Raw genomic sequence first — 14,460 nt, forward strand, 5'->3', positions numbered from 1 at the left:
TAAGCATCCCTGGATTTTCTTGCTGTTCTGGTAGCTCAGTACAAAATTGCTCACACTATGAAGTATGTTTCAGCATATGGCCAGTTTGTCTGAATGTTCATTGAGTGTCCCATTCAAGCAGTGACACAGCTACCACTCAACACCTCCTAGCTTGCCCTGCACCTCAGAGCAGCGCTTGACACTAGGCCAGTGTCCTCCATCCAAGCCCCAGTATTTTACCAGTATTTGTTTGTTTGTTTGTTTGCCACCCATCTGACTGGGTTACCCCAGCCACTCTGGGCGGCTTCCATTAAAGTAAAACACAGTAAGTAATGAGTTTCTCCTTCCCTGCTCACAACAGCTAGTGACACCCCCAAACCTATTAAATCCTTATACATTGTGAACTGGATCTGATTTAAGTTCAGTTGTTTCCAGTATTCAATCTAGCATAGTTATATGCTGTGGACTTATTAACTCTGTCTAATTTAAACTAGATATTTTTGTGTGTGTTATCCCACAAATATTTGCCAAAAAGCAAGTATGATAGAGTATATAGGCTGTTGTGTATATATTGGAAAATATTTGTATGCTGTAGCATCTAGGGTATTTACTTAAATTGCTTTTCTGAAAAATAATTCACTAGAAAGGCCAAGTGGCACTGAAAGTGGGTTTGCCTTCTGCCACATTTTTTAACTCAGTTGCTGGTTTACAGAACTCTGAGAAATCACTTTTTCTTTTTTGCAAAATTGCTTCCTCATTTCCAGTGAACTATGTTAACAATGTGATTTATAATACAGCACACACTTTCTAACATTTGTGGCTGAGCAGAAACAGCACTGAATTATTTAGAACAAAAACACCTTATTAGTATCATATAAAACTGTGTCACTGGTAAATAACACATAATATTTCTCACTTGAATTGCATCATCTAAAATTTTGCAAGATCTTCCACATGTTTATCCATGCCTGCTCATTCTGGCTTTAAGAGCTTGGTGTAGATTTATGAAGAGCCTAGTAGATCAGAACAAAGTTCCTTCTAGTCCAGCTTTCCTTTTCCAGAATCAGCCAATCAGATGTCTCTGGGAACCTCATAAGGAGGACAGGAAGGGGCATGGGCATAGCAAATCATGTCGGTTCTGGCCCCCCCAATATCCTGACTAAGCCCATGGGAAGGGGTCAGTCCTCCCTAGTCATATGCCTCCCTTGTAGATATACTGCAAGGGTGGGGATTCTGGGAACCTTTTTCAGCCTGAGGGCCACACTTCCTTCTAGGACCACATGCCGGTCGCTAGAGGCAAAAGTAGGTGGAACAATGAATGTAAATTTTCTGTCCGGCAGAAGCACTCAATGAAGATGCATAGCAGGACTGGTAAGGGATGTGGCCTGGAAGAGATGGTGTAGCTAGGGAGAATACTGCGGACCAGATAGAGAGGCTTGAGGGGCCACATTTGGCCACAGGGTCTGGGGTTCTCCACCCCTGGTATACTGCCTCTGAACACGGAAATCCCATTTAGCTAATCATGACCAGGAATAACCTCTTCACAAGCCTATGCTTGGGACAGGGAAGGAAAAGTTCTCATGGACTGTCCCTTGCTGAAGATGCTAAAAAATGCTTCCTAAGAGCAGAAAGAAGGGCCCTTCACTGTGTCCCACTTACAGTGGAAGCACATTTGAGTGGGATGAGAGAGAAAGCAGAGGGACATCTTAGTGGCTGCACCAAGACTATGGAACACTTGCTCCCATGAATATCACCTGGCCAACTTCCTCGCTGTTTTTCATCAGTCATTAAAGACTGGCAGACTTTCATTGTATGTGGCAGATAATGTGTTTATGTTTGGTTTTAACTGCTGCTCCTCTCTCCTTGGTTGACTGTCTTTTATGTTGTTAATTAAATTGTCATTTTAAACATTGATTTTGTACCAGAAGTGTGAGATATAAATATTATTAGAGATTTTTTATGTCTATAACCAGCACAAGATTGATGCTGCCCACAAGTTAGGTGAGTTGGAAAAAAGGATTAGGCAGATTGGTCTTCGTCTATCAATAACTACAGTATCTAAATAGATAGCCATGCTATCTAAATAGAGATTCCATGTTCAAGGGCAGTATAGCTGTCAGATCACAGGGAAAGGCCATTGCCTCCATACTCTGCTTGCAAGCTGCCCAGAGGAGGCCAGATAGATCAAAGAAGGTTGAGCTTAGATGCACCTTTCTGGTCTGATATTATTGTGCTGTTTTGTTTTTAAGTGGGCTTTAAAAAAATCTAGTGCACAAGTAGTCTGTTTTTTTTGGGGGGGGGGACTTTCACACACGGAAACATCAGCCTCCTGTTTTCCACTGGGTTTTGTATCCTCTTCCTCCTTGTCTGTGTTTACCCTCTTGCATTCATCTAACGAATGCTTTAACTATATCTGGGCTACTACCCCACCAAATTCCTGTGGACAATCGTTACAGGTTAACCAAGACTGACCGGTGATTGCAGTTCACTTGTTTCCATTGACCCCAGCCGTTGGCTGCCTGGCTCATAAAATCTGTTATGCACAAAAGTGCATAAAATGAAGATGAAGTGCCTCCTCCCAGCCTTGACAAAAACCGTTCCTTCTGCTGAACTGGCGCTGCAATGAAAGTAAATAAATGAATGGACAGCAATCACAGCCTAGTTGATGAAACTGTTCAATTAAAGCACAGACATTTACATGGTGTAATTTCCCTAAATTGCCAATGAGCCCCTTTAGACACAACCAGTGTTCAAATTGATTTCAGCATTGATTTTGGCTGAAGCTGATAAATTTCTGCTTGTTAGTTAAAGTAATTTTGCAGAAGACTTTGTACTGCAATATTGAAGTGTTCATTTAGCTGATGGTTAAAAGAGGAGTTATTTACCGAGGGCTGCACTGTTGTTCTGAGATGGAGCAATTCCCCAATCATCTTTTACTTTTACTTTTAATTTTTAAAGCTTCAGTATCCCAATCAATAGGTGACTGAAACTGATTAAAACTTATCCAACCAGCTGCCTATGGCAGTTTAATTAGAAACTGGTTGATTCTTAAATTAAACTTGTTTTTTTACACTGTGTACTCATCCTCCTGAATTTTCAGCAAAAAGTTAAGTTGTTCTTGATTAAAAATAAGTCAGGTATTTTTGGTAAGGAACAACAGAAGCCTGTTGTTTATTAGGAGATGGGATCTAACATGGTTAGCTCAGTGAGGGTTATTGCAAGCTTGTTTAAGCTGTACAGAGAATGGATTGGCGTGTTGGCTGTCTTTCTGTATAAAAGCAAACAGGAGTATACTGTAGTTAGTTTCTTTTTCTTCTTCAGCAGGCCCTTTTTCTGGGAGTCCGCCTAGCTATCAGACATATACAACCCCTCTTCAGAAACCGCTGCACTGGTTGCCATTGCAGTCCAAGGTGTTCACATTAAGCCCTAAATGATTTAGTCTCCAGATATATGAAAGCACTGCCTCCTTCCCTACAGACCCTCTTGGGTATTTAGATAGGTGGTGGAGACCCCTCTTGGTAGTTCTACCACCCTTGGAAGTTTGTAGCTGTGGAATTCCTTCCCCACAGAGGTCCGTCTGGCACCTTCATTGTATAGCTTTAGCTAAAGGCTCAACCTCTTTACCCTGGCCTTTAACAGCTTAGTCGTATATTTTTAGGACTCACCCCCTTCTTCTGATGTAAATTATTTTAACTGATTTTAATGTAGTATTTTATGGTTTTAAGCTGTCCTGGAGCCTTGCAGAAAGGACTGGTAATAAATCCTTTTTAAAAGTGGCTAAACAAATTTATAAAGCACAGGGGAGCATTCAGGAATGTGATTCCTTTATCTGCAGCCTAAAATGGTACAGCCCATTCTGTCACTGCAGGATTCTTTTTTTCCTCCTCCAAAAATTGTGTAGCGGGTCTTGAGTCATTGGAAGAGTTTTAGAGGCACACAGTTTGTGGGCCAGGGCATGCCTTCAAGTTAATAATGAATCATTTTGTGGTCATTATTCAAGCATCTGCGGTGGGATTTCAGACAGAAGGAAGGGCTGGCATAGATTGTTGCTCTGAACGAGCTGAGTCCCAATAAGAGCTGCTCTTTACTAGCGCTGCTCACTTCTGAATATCCTCTTTTTAACAACCAGCAAGTCAGGCTAATGGGCTTGCCTATTACAGAAGGCAACAACTGTCAAAGTGCTAATTTCCTGGAAGCCATCTGAATCTTTTCCTTTTTAGACGGCTGTTTCAGTATGTGAAAATATCATCATTAAAACTCCCAAACTCTGGCCATTAGCACAGAGCAGAGTGCTAAATCTAGAGTGTGCAAACAAAAAGGCCTGGAACCAAATTTGTACGTGATTTTGCTACATGTTGTCTACAGCCAATGAGCATCATCTCCTTGCACAGTGTGTAATGTTTAGAGAAACAGAGCTTCTCATGCATGAGGATGTGATCGGCTGGTATTCCCCTGTTGCTTATTTTGTTTCTGGTGGGGCGGTGCTTCATTTTGTTTTCTGATCCAGGAGTTTTTGAGCACTGAGGACTATCGTTGAGTAATGTATTATGGAGCCAAATCAACAGCTGCCTTGCAGTAGGGTTGCATCCAAAATAAGAGGATGGAGATTATGATTAGAGACATCTTCCCCTCCAGCAGGCTTTCTGAACATTGTGTAGTTAGTTATTTCCTCTTCTTGGGCAGCTCATGTCAATGTGTCTACATTTGACTGCTGTTGTGCTCCTGTCCTGCTTGAGGGCTTCTCAAAGGCATCTGGTTGGCCACAGGATGCTGGACTAGATGGGCCTTTGGTCTCATCCAGCATGGCTTTCATTGCGTTCTAGATACTTCACAAATCTGACCCTGTCAGTGCTTCCTGTCCCGTAAGAAGGAATCAAGGGGAACAATGTAGCTTCAACCAGGAGGCAGAAATGGTAACAAAGACCCTTTTCTGTGGGTCATCTTTATGCTGGTCCTAACAGGCATCTGTCACTTACACGACTCTGTTGAGAACTTGCAAGATTCTGGAGAAAGCAGTTTCAGGTTCCTTGGTTTTTCCTGTCGACTTCTTGGGATCATTGTTATGGTCCCACCGTGCATGCGCGCGCACACACGCACGCACACACTAGTGAGCTCATCACCCTTCAGGAGGCAGAAAATAAGCAACTAGGAAAATTTGAATGGTTTTGCTCTCAAGTGGTATGTGTGTGTGCACATGCCTGCTTCTGATAACACAGTCTGTCTTTCTGTGCCCAAAATAGCTATCTTGCCAGGTCTGGGCACATTGCCTTCTCAGAGCTCCCTGCAGGGAAGCATTTGAATTTTCCAAGTGGTAGAAACTTGGAGTTATGCAAAATGGACTTGGCCCACACCAAGTCCCTTCAGGCTTCAAACGTCTGGGGATATGGTTAATAGTCAAGGTTAATAAAATATTTGACACAATTGTGCTGGTCATGCTTAAAAGCTGTTCTTTGTAAATGGATATAGAAGGCTCAGAGTAATGAACACAAATAGGTAACATTCAGCAAGAGAGTTCTGTATTTTGTTTTTGTTTTCCTGGTAGGGAGGTGTCAAAAAGGCAGCAACTGACACTTCGTCTTTCCTGTAGTCTGTTTAAACAGGGTAGGAATATTAAATGTAGCAGCAGCTTAAAATAACTACTCCAGCCGTTAGAGGCTATTTAGAAGAATGAAAACTGCCAATCTTTACCATGAGTTAATTTTTCTGATTAGGTGAGCAGAAATGGGGGTTAAAAGTCAGTGAGATGATGAATCAATGCCCTTCTAATTTAGAAATAATACTGTTCTGTTTGGGAGGAGGGCTTACTACCGTATACCATGCATTCTGCAAGATTTTCAGCACCCTGTTAATTGATCCAAATGCTTTAATTGGAAAATCAATCCATAGATTATAACACTGAATTATCTCAAGTGATGTTATATTTAGAGGATATAAATTTTGACCAGGTAATGAAACAAACAAATCATGTTTTACTTAAGCAAGTCATTTTAAAGGTATCCACCTGGATCCAGAATATTTTGCCTTTTTGATGCATCTTCTCCCGGAAAGCAGAACTGCAGGGATTCAAAACTACACAAAGCAGGCCTGCCCTGCCCCCATTCTTTTCACCACAGGGAGAAGATTGGAACATTATTCTTTTGGATGTGTTGCTCTTCTTCCTATATTGAAACAAATGGAGGAAGAATTGTTGTGTGTAGGAGCTCCATGTGCCTATATGTGTGGCCCTGAATTGGGTTTGGTATCTGGATCAAGATAGCAAGCACATAATTTAAACAACCAGTGTCAACTAGTTGTTCTGCTTAGTATTCACTTGCGGGGGAATGTTTTTCCAGCAAATTCATTGGGACAGGTAATTACTGCAGCAGCTACAGCCTAATTTGAAGTGTTAGCTGTTAATTAAAACACTGCCGAGGTGTCCGGTTTTCTTTTGGTGTAACCAAAGCTCCCATTCAGACTCCATTAATCACTTTACAGTTAATGTGCTGTAGGAGGTCAAGACAATTGAGATGCCATGGCGGTCAGGAGTAAACAACTCTCCTTTCTTCCAGGTAGCATGGCACTTGCAGAAGCCAAGGGGATGCTCTGCCCCTGTGGGCACGGTATCTGTTTTGTGATCTCTTTCTCAATGATAATTAAAAGTTAAATTGCTACTGTCAATGCTCTGTAAACCAAACCAGGTACTTGCTCTTTGCTGGAAATTTAACCCAAACTTCCACGGATGAATTGGCGTGCATCATAATTAAATCATCAAGTCTTTCCTTTTAATTCATTTGGAAACAAGAGACCATCCCCACTCCTCTCATGGAATAAGAAGGTGGTGGGAAGGATCGGCTTTCTTGACAAGCTAATTAAGTTGCCAAACTGCCCGGCACAGTACATATTGAACTAACAGACGTTAAGCATCCCATCTCAGATGTTTGTTTTCTTATCGTTTCTGGTGATCTGAAAGTCAAAATGTTCTGCCATTGTTGGTTCATCAATAGTTACCTCATGGATTACATTCTATTTGGTTTATTGACTGTGCCTTCTGCTGTCAGTCTCTCAATTATCACTTAAGTGGATATTCTTCTTTTCTGCTTTTAAATGCTTTTTCTTCAAGTATATTTGGGATTTGCATAAATGCTGCTAAAAATTTACTTGTGTTTGCAAATAAATCACATGGCTTGTGCATGATTTTTATACATAAATTGTATTTTCATAAATCAAAATGAAATAGTAGAAATGTAAATGTTTCAGTGATTATTCTGTAATAATATATATGAACAGAGGCACTAAGGCTGCAGTCCTTATGGCTAGCAAATCACTTTGCATTTTATGGTGTGCTTTTTAGGTGAGTCTTGCAATGTCCTACCAAGACAAGAATAGTGCAGGTATTGATACATGCCATGTGCTTGATATCACCCCCTTCTCTGTTTTTGCCCTTGCAGGCAGGCAGCAAAATGGGAACCCTATTTAGCTTTTATTAAACCACATTATGCAGTTGATAGGTTGCATTCAGTTGGTGAATCAGGAGTTGTGAAAGATTGATTTGAGTTTGCAAATTGGAAAGATGTCTGAAGCTGTTTACTTCATAAGAGCTAGAACTGGTGATGTGTATCACCCAAATTAACAAGTTGCTCAAAAATGGCATTGGCTGCAAGTATTCATTAGTGTAACAAATCCAAAGAATGGATGTGGACCGACCCCCCTCCCCCCGGCAGTTTGAACTGACTTCTCTTCTCTTTTTTCTGTATGCAGAGCAAACCATGTCCCCAGTGGGAAAATACTAGCCGTAAAGGTATGTTCTTCCAAAAACTGCTTTACAAAAAGTCCTCTCCTACCCTGCCCCAACCATCAAATTCTTATTTCTGCATTATTTGCCTTGGTGCATGAAAGCAAAACATAATGTTCAGGCCGTAGTGCAAAAAGCACCACACATACACACACACATATATATACACACACATGCACATACTATTATATTATATTATATTATATTATATTATATTATATTATTCACACCACTACACACTCTTTCACACAAGTAGTCTTGAGAAGTATTTGCATGCATTGGAAAAGTAATGTGTACTGATGAACTGGAAACTGTGAATTAGAAAATCTCAGATACTGGTGGTGCACCAAGCACACTGGCCCAGCTTGTCCATTCTGTTGCTGAAGCCTTCAGCATTCCTAGAATATGTTTTCAAGTGCTTTCTTCAGCTTCCTTCTGAAATGGGTCTTCCTTTCTTGCTTCCACCCAGAGACCTTCTGTCTTCTACCAGTAAGACATCAGCATACTCTGGGAGAACAACAAATTCTTCCTAAACTTAAGTTTTGCTGACCTGGCAAAATCCAAACCCCATGCTTTGGATTATACTGTTTCCCCCAGCCCCTGCCAGCACAATTGCTGTAGTCCAAAACATATTGGGGTGGGGTAGGGGAGGCGGCACCAGGTTGGCGAAGGCAGTGTTAGCCAAATTGCACTGAATTCCTTTTTGGAATCCACCGCTTCCTGGTTGGGAAAAATAAGCCTGATTCCTCTGTTAAATAATGAGAGCTTTGATAGCAAATATTGCCCTGATTTGCGCAAACACACCCACCCCTTGCGTTACATATCAGAACAGGTGTCGTTTTTCAGCAAGCCTTAAATGGAGATTATTATCCCAACCTGTATCTGCATTGGACTTGAAATTGTTTTTATCTACTGTATACTTTTGTGTGAATGTGTTTCTTGTTAAATCAATATATTATGGGAATAAAATAATAAGTTTCTGATCCCAATACTTTCGGTGCCAGTAAATCATACTTTATGACTGAAGCACCAACACAGCTTTATCACTTTCTTGCACAGCTGTAGCTACTTAAGAGGTTGAGGATAATCACAGCTGTTCATGTGAGTGTGAAGATCGGTGGTTTGGAAGCAAAGCAGGTGTGGACCAGTGTGAGAGCCAGTGGGGTATATTGGTTAAGAGCACAGGACAAGGACTGGGTGAACCAGATTCAAGTCTGCAACTCAGCCGGGAAGCTCACTAGAAGACAATGGGCCAGTCCCCATGTCGGAATCTTAAGAGAGGGGTCATAATATTTGCACTGAGGGGTTCTAAGAGAAGAGGTGGGGTTTAAATGTAGTAATAATAATATGAGTATTGACAAGACAACCACTCAAGCCAGGATGCTGATGAGCTGGTGAGCAGATTAGCTGGCCAGCTGGTGAGCAGCTATGGGCCATCTGAGAGACACTTGATATTTTACCTGAATGGCAAGTTGCTCAGCCAGAGGTTTCAGGGTACAGGGACAGAAGGAATCTCCTTGGCCTCCTGTGTCACCTGACTGCTTGTCAGAGCAGCATCTACGGTAAATGTAGCCAAGAAGGGGCCAGCAGCTCTGTCCTCAGACAAGTCCTCGTGGTGGCTCAGAGAACAAGACGCCTCTGGCACTCCGGCAGCTAAACCAAGTTGAGGCTGCACGTCCTTAGGCTGGGCATAAGAATGCCATTTGACTTGTTGATTCAGGTGTGAAAATATATTGAGCCTTGCTTTGTGGAAAGAGGGAGAAGAGTTTGAAAAAAGAGGGTGCCAGCAGTTTATATTCCCCCTCCCACTTCAAAACTTTTTTCTGTTTACTTAAAAAACAAGAGGAAAAATCTATATGAATTAAATATGCAAGAAGCTCCTGCTTTGTGGTTTCCTATCAGCTGATGCCTGCGGAACATGCCCTCTGAACCTTCTTGTCTCCTGCGGGAAGCCACACGACTGAGGAGGTAGCATCCCTTCCCTTGCATTGTGTGTGAGGGGGCTGTGTGCTGTTCTGCAACTACAGTGTTTCCTCTGCTCTTAACCTAGCATTTAAATGGTCCATTTGATTAATCATTTGTATACTGACTATCGTACTCCCAAATTTCCTCTGAGTTGTACATACTGTAAAAGACAATTATGTCACCGCAGATTAAATAAGTGAATTAAAATGGAGTTGCAGCTTAATTTGACCTGTGATTTTGCTCTCGTTCCCTTTAGTGGCGCGCACACCATTCCAGCAAATAGATGAAGTCATCCATGACAGCCGGTGATGAATTGCCATCGCTATACTGTATATTTTAATAGCCTCTCACTAATTTAAATTGAGCACCGAGTAAATTATAATTCAGTCACTTGACTGCTTGTATTTAACTTGACAACTCATCCTTATTTGTCCTGGAGGTGTAGGAGAGAAGTGGAGAAAATGGGTTCAGGTATTTCTCGTAGGGTTAACCCTTTCCCCTTGCAGTGTTCCGTGTCAAAGCCATTGTAGATAGGAACTTGATTGCTATTTCTGTTGCTGCTGTTACTTAACACAAGGCGGGGCAATCATTTTAGGGCTGGGAGTCACGTTTCCCATTTTAAATTGGGGAATGGGTTACACTCGAGCTGTATGAACATGCCCCCTGACCCCTTTCCTGCCTTACCACCCCTTTTCTTGGCACGCTTCCACTCAAATAAATTAATAAAATATTAGGGGCCAGAATACAAACGCAGGTCCCAGAATTCAATACCTTTTGTCCATTTCTGTATTTAGATTAACTAAAATCATGTAAATCTATAGGTGATTTAGGTCCCAGAGTTACAGTGCAATTCTAAACATGTCTACCCAGAAGTAATTCCTACTGAATTCAATAGGGCTTACTCCTGGGTAAGGGGGGGGTTGGTTTGTAGTCTGAGTCAGTGATCCAACAGGAAAATCCTGGCTGCCTGTTTGCTGACATAGTTTATATTCTGCACCTTCAACATAATTTTGTATCTCAGGGCAGCCAAGAGAGTAGTCAGAAACAAGAAGTACAATTTAGGAATAATGTGTGCAAACTAGCTCATTTTAATAGGTGGTAAAATCAAACTGCTCTAAGTTACATGCTTACATTAGCATTTCTTAAAAGCTGGCGGCTAAATGATAGCTGTGAGTTCTCCAGGTGGGCCTCTTTGGGGAGGACATTCCAAAAAAGTTTACTTTTAGTGAGCCTTGGGGAATTGAGAGGAACTTGTGCCATGTTGAAATGGGTGGGTTTATGCATGACTGACTCAATATCAAATCAGGCCACAATCTGGATCTCCTGCAGTTTCCTAGCATCTTCTAAGTTGGCTGTGTGTGGTCCTCAGCCTTACTTCCAGTGGGGAAAGTAGAAGGAAAGAAGGAAGGCAGAGCAAGAAAAAAATGGGGAGGAAAGCCAAAACAGAGGTGGGGAGGAAGCCCTCTGTAAGCAATTTGTTCAGACCTTTTGCAAGAACATCTTCCCTTGCAGAGAGAAAGAGAAGCTGGTGACAGAGGTGACAGAGAAAGGAGAGAATTTGACCCTGCCCACCTTGAGCCCTGGTCCTGCCCACTGCTGGCATGTGACCCCCTAAGGAAATGCAACCCTTTCCAGAAAAAGTTTACTTGCCTCTGTCCTAAAATAATTCTGGCTAAGTCCACTGGAAGGACAGATCCTGAAGCTGAGGCTCCATGCTTTGGCCACCTCATGAGAAGAGAAGACTCCCTAGAAAAGACCCTGATGTTGGGAAAGATGGAGGGCACAAGGAGAAGGGGACGACAGAGGATGAGATGGTTGGACAGTGTTCTCGAAGCCACCAACATGAGTTTGACCAAACTGTGGGAGGCAATGGAAGACAGGAGTGCCTGGTGTGCTCTGATCCATGGTGTCACAAAGAGTCAGACACAACTAAACGACTAAACAACAACAAGTCCACAGTGGTGAATGTACCATTATTACTGTTTTGGACTTACTTTGGACAAAACGGAAGCTCCTTAAAATTGCATAGTGGGTGTTTCATGTGGCATGCTGTGGCCACAGTTATGCAGTGGTGTGGCATGAGATTGTGTCATAGTGGCCGATCTCTGCGGCAAGCCTTTGCTCATGAACACATGGCAGCCTGGAGCAGTTGGCAGCATTAATGCAATGTTGAGTAAAAGCCATGTGGTAGCCATTTTGTGTGAAGCAGGGCTAAGACCCTTCCATTCTTAAAAATCAATGTGCCTGTAATTCATAGCAGCTCAGGGACTTTCTTCATTTCACGTCTTGGCTGATGCAGCATTTGCCATCCGTGACATCGAATCCAGTCAATATTCGGCTAGAGCTTTTGCAATGGGGGAAGCTGGGTTTCGAGCAGGGTTTTAACAATTGGAAAAGCAATCTCTTTTAGATATGATAGAGGGTTAAATTTTGTTGTTGTTTTAATGGGCAAAATTGATACAGTGTTCCAGCAGGTTACTTTGTTTTAAGCTTTCCACCCTGGAAAAAAAAATGTAAGTGAATATTGTTGGCAAATGACTATTGATCTGGAGAAATGTGTTAAATGTTCTCTTGGCAGCCTTTCTATTACAGTTACAATTTAGTTTAGTGAGAGCTTTTATAAATAACCCTAAAGCAAATTCTTGATAGAAACTGGTTATGCTCTTTTTTCTCTGTTTAGACAGACATCAATACTGTAAAATGTAGGTTTAGAAATAGGTTCTTTTTGTTTGTGTGCTGTGGTGTTTTGTTTTAAAATCGAAGGCCATGTTGTTTTCCATTTCCAACCTCGTGTATTGTTGTGTTAATCCTGCAACTACCAACTACCCAAATTCTCGGGAGTGTGTATTATTACTATTAATAATAATAATAATAATAATAATAATTGTATTTTAATTTATTAATCACTTTCCATGAAACATCCTAAAGCAATTAACAATAAAAATTTCAATAATAAAAACATATGTAAAAACAATTTCACATCCAATACATAAATCTATTTAAATAAAAATCTCTACTTAAAAGGTTTGTTGGAAAATGCAAAACTGCAGTAGGCACCAGAAAGACAATAAATATGGTACCTGTCTGATATGTAATGGGAGGGAGCTCCATAATACCCCATAATTTTATTTACGGTAAAATGTGTTGCCACTTCCAGGGTCAGATAAAACTGACTTGGTGGTTGCCTGGTTTTCAGCCAGTGTGCCATGGCACCCTGCGGTGCCTTGAAAGATGTTCAGGGGTAAAGCAGGCAACACCGACCTGTAACTTGTTAGGTGTGAGCTTTAGTTACTGGTAGCCAATATCTTTACAGGTATTGATCATCACTCAAAATACCCTATTCTGTTGGCGACAAACTGGCCATCTGTTGGTGGTAGCCAGTTGACTTGAGCAGGAGTTTTCATTGCCACCTGAAAAATATATAGGTTTGTTGATGGCCACAGTGTTCACATGCATTATGTAATGAGATATGTTTTGATGCTTACTTTCAGGTGATACCTTTAGATATTACACTGGAGCTTCAAAAGCAGATTATGTCGGAGTTAGAAATTCTTTACAAGGTACAATTTTCTAGCATTTACATTTCAGTTCTATGTATAGTGTGTCTTCCACGTTGACAGCATTTTTCTCTTTTTCTTCTTCTGCAGTGTGATTCGTCCTATATCATAGGATTTTACGGTGCTTTTTTTGTAGAAAACAGGATTTCCCTTTGTACTGAATTCATGGATGGTGAGTGGTGCTTGCATATTCTTGAAAAGCCTCAACTGTTTTTTTTTAATGTAATTGGAAAATCAATTTGAACATTTGTGCACATCCTAAAGAAGCACAAAGCGATTCCTAGTACAGATGGTGCAAGATGTCTTTTTCTCTCTTTTTTAGGAGGTATTTTAAAAATAATAACCTTTCACAAGCCTTAACACATCAGGCAGGCGAGAGTCATGATTACTTGATGTTAAGTATGTTACATTTTCCTCAATGGGAGCTGCATTGACTTTTTATTGAAAATTTAAATAGAACAGAAGTAAATGCTGCTTTATCTGTTGCTTGATATTTTCGACTTCCATACAATCTGTCTTTACTGACAAAACAGCTGTTCCCACTTTTAATGTTTCAGTCGCCAGCACAGATTTTCCTTTCAATAAGCCTATTAGCTCACCCATTGTCCTGTGTGTTTTCAGCAAGCAGTAGTGGGTTGGGCATGGCAGGATTAAAGAGTTTCAGAGATTTTTTCGCTTGGGTTTCTTTAGCAATTTAACCCCATTGTTCACACAATTAAAAATGTATCAAATGAACAAGGCAGATGCACCTGAGCAGGTGAGTCAAGCAATTGATTTTGATAGCAAGATATTTCCTCCCTATCCCTGGCAATATCACAAAAGAACTCTGGAGCACTACTCCAGGATTGTGCTTTCCTCTCAGATGATACAGTGCAGTGGCTTGGGCCAGCCCTATAGGTGAACAGGGGGGATGTTGGCAGACCTCACTTTGCTTATTACAGGCTAAATCCTTTCTTCTGAGTCAATATCTTTACAAGAAAATTGCTCTCTGTTTTCTTTGATATTAACTATGTTTTGTTCGTTCCTGCAGGGGGCTCTTTGGATGTCTACAGAAAAATTCCAGAACACGTACTGGGAAGAATAGCCGTAGCAGTGAGTACTTTGGGGTTCTATTTTTAATATAATAGTGTTAAATACTTAAATATTTATCACAGCTGATATTTGTAGATATAAATAATATAGGAAGAT

At 41.1% G+C, this 14,460-nt stretch overlaps 1 protein-coding gene across 3 annotated transcripts in view; it reads left to right on the forward strand.

Moving 5' to 3' along the window:
- The window catches only part of MAP2K5 (mitogen-activated protein kinase kinase 5), a 134,443-nt gene that overhangs the window by 32,703 nt on the left and 87,280 nt on the right, over nt 1–14,460 (forward strand). For all 3 annotated transcript variants that reach the window (XM_035132287.2, XM_060282474.1, XM_035132289.2), the window contains exons 9-12: nt 7,717–7,756; nt 13,207–13,275; nt 13,363–13,444; nt 14,303–14,364. In XM_035132287.2, coding sequence (XP_034988178.2) covers nt 7,717–7,756; nt 13,207–13,275; nt 13,363–13,444; nt 14,303–14,364 — 253 coding nt within the window. The remainder of the gene's footprint in view (nt 1–7,716; nt 7,757–13,206; nt 13,276–13,362; nt 13,445–14,302; nt 14,365–14,460) is intronic.

The sequence above is a fragment of the Zootoca vivipara genome, chromosome 14, assembly GCF_963506605.1.
Source record: "Zootoca vivipara chromosome 14, rZooViv1.1, whole genome shotgun sequence".
Taxonomy (NCBI): Eukaryota; Metazoa; Chordata; class Lepidosauria; order Squamata; family Lacertidae; genus Zootoca; species Zootoca vivipara.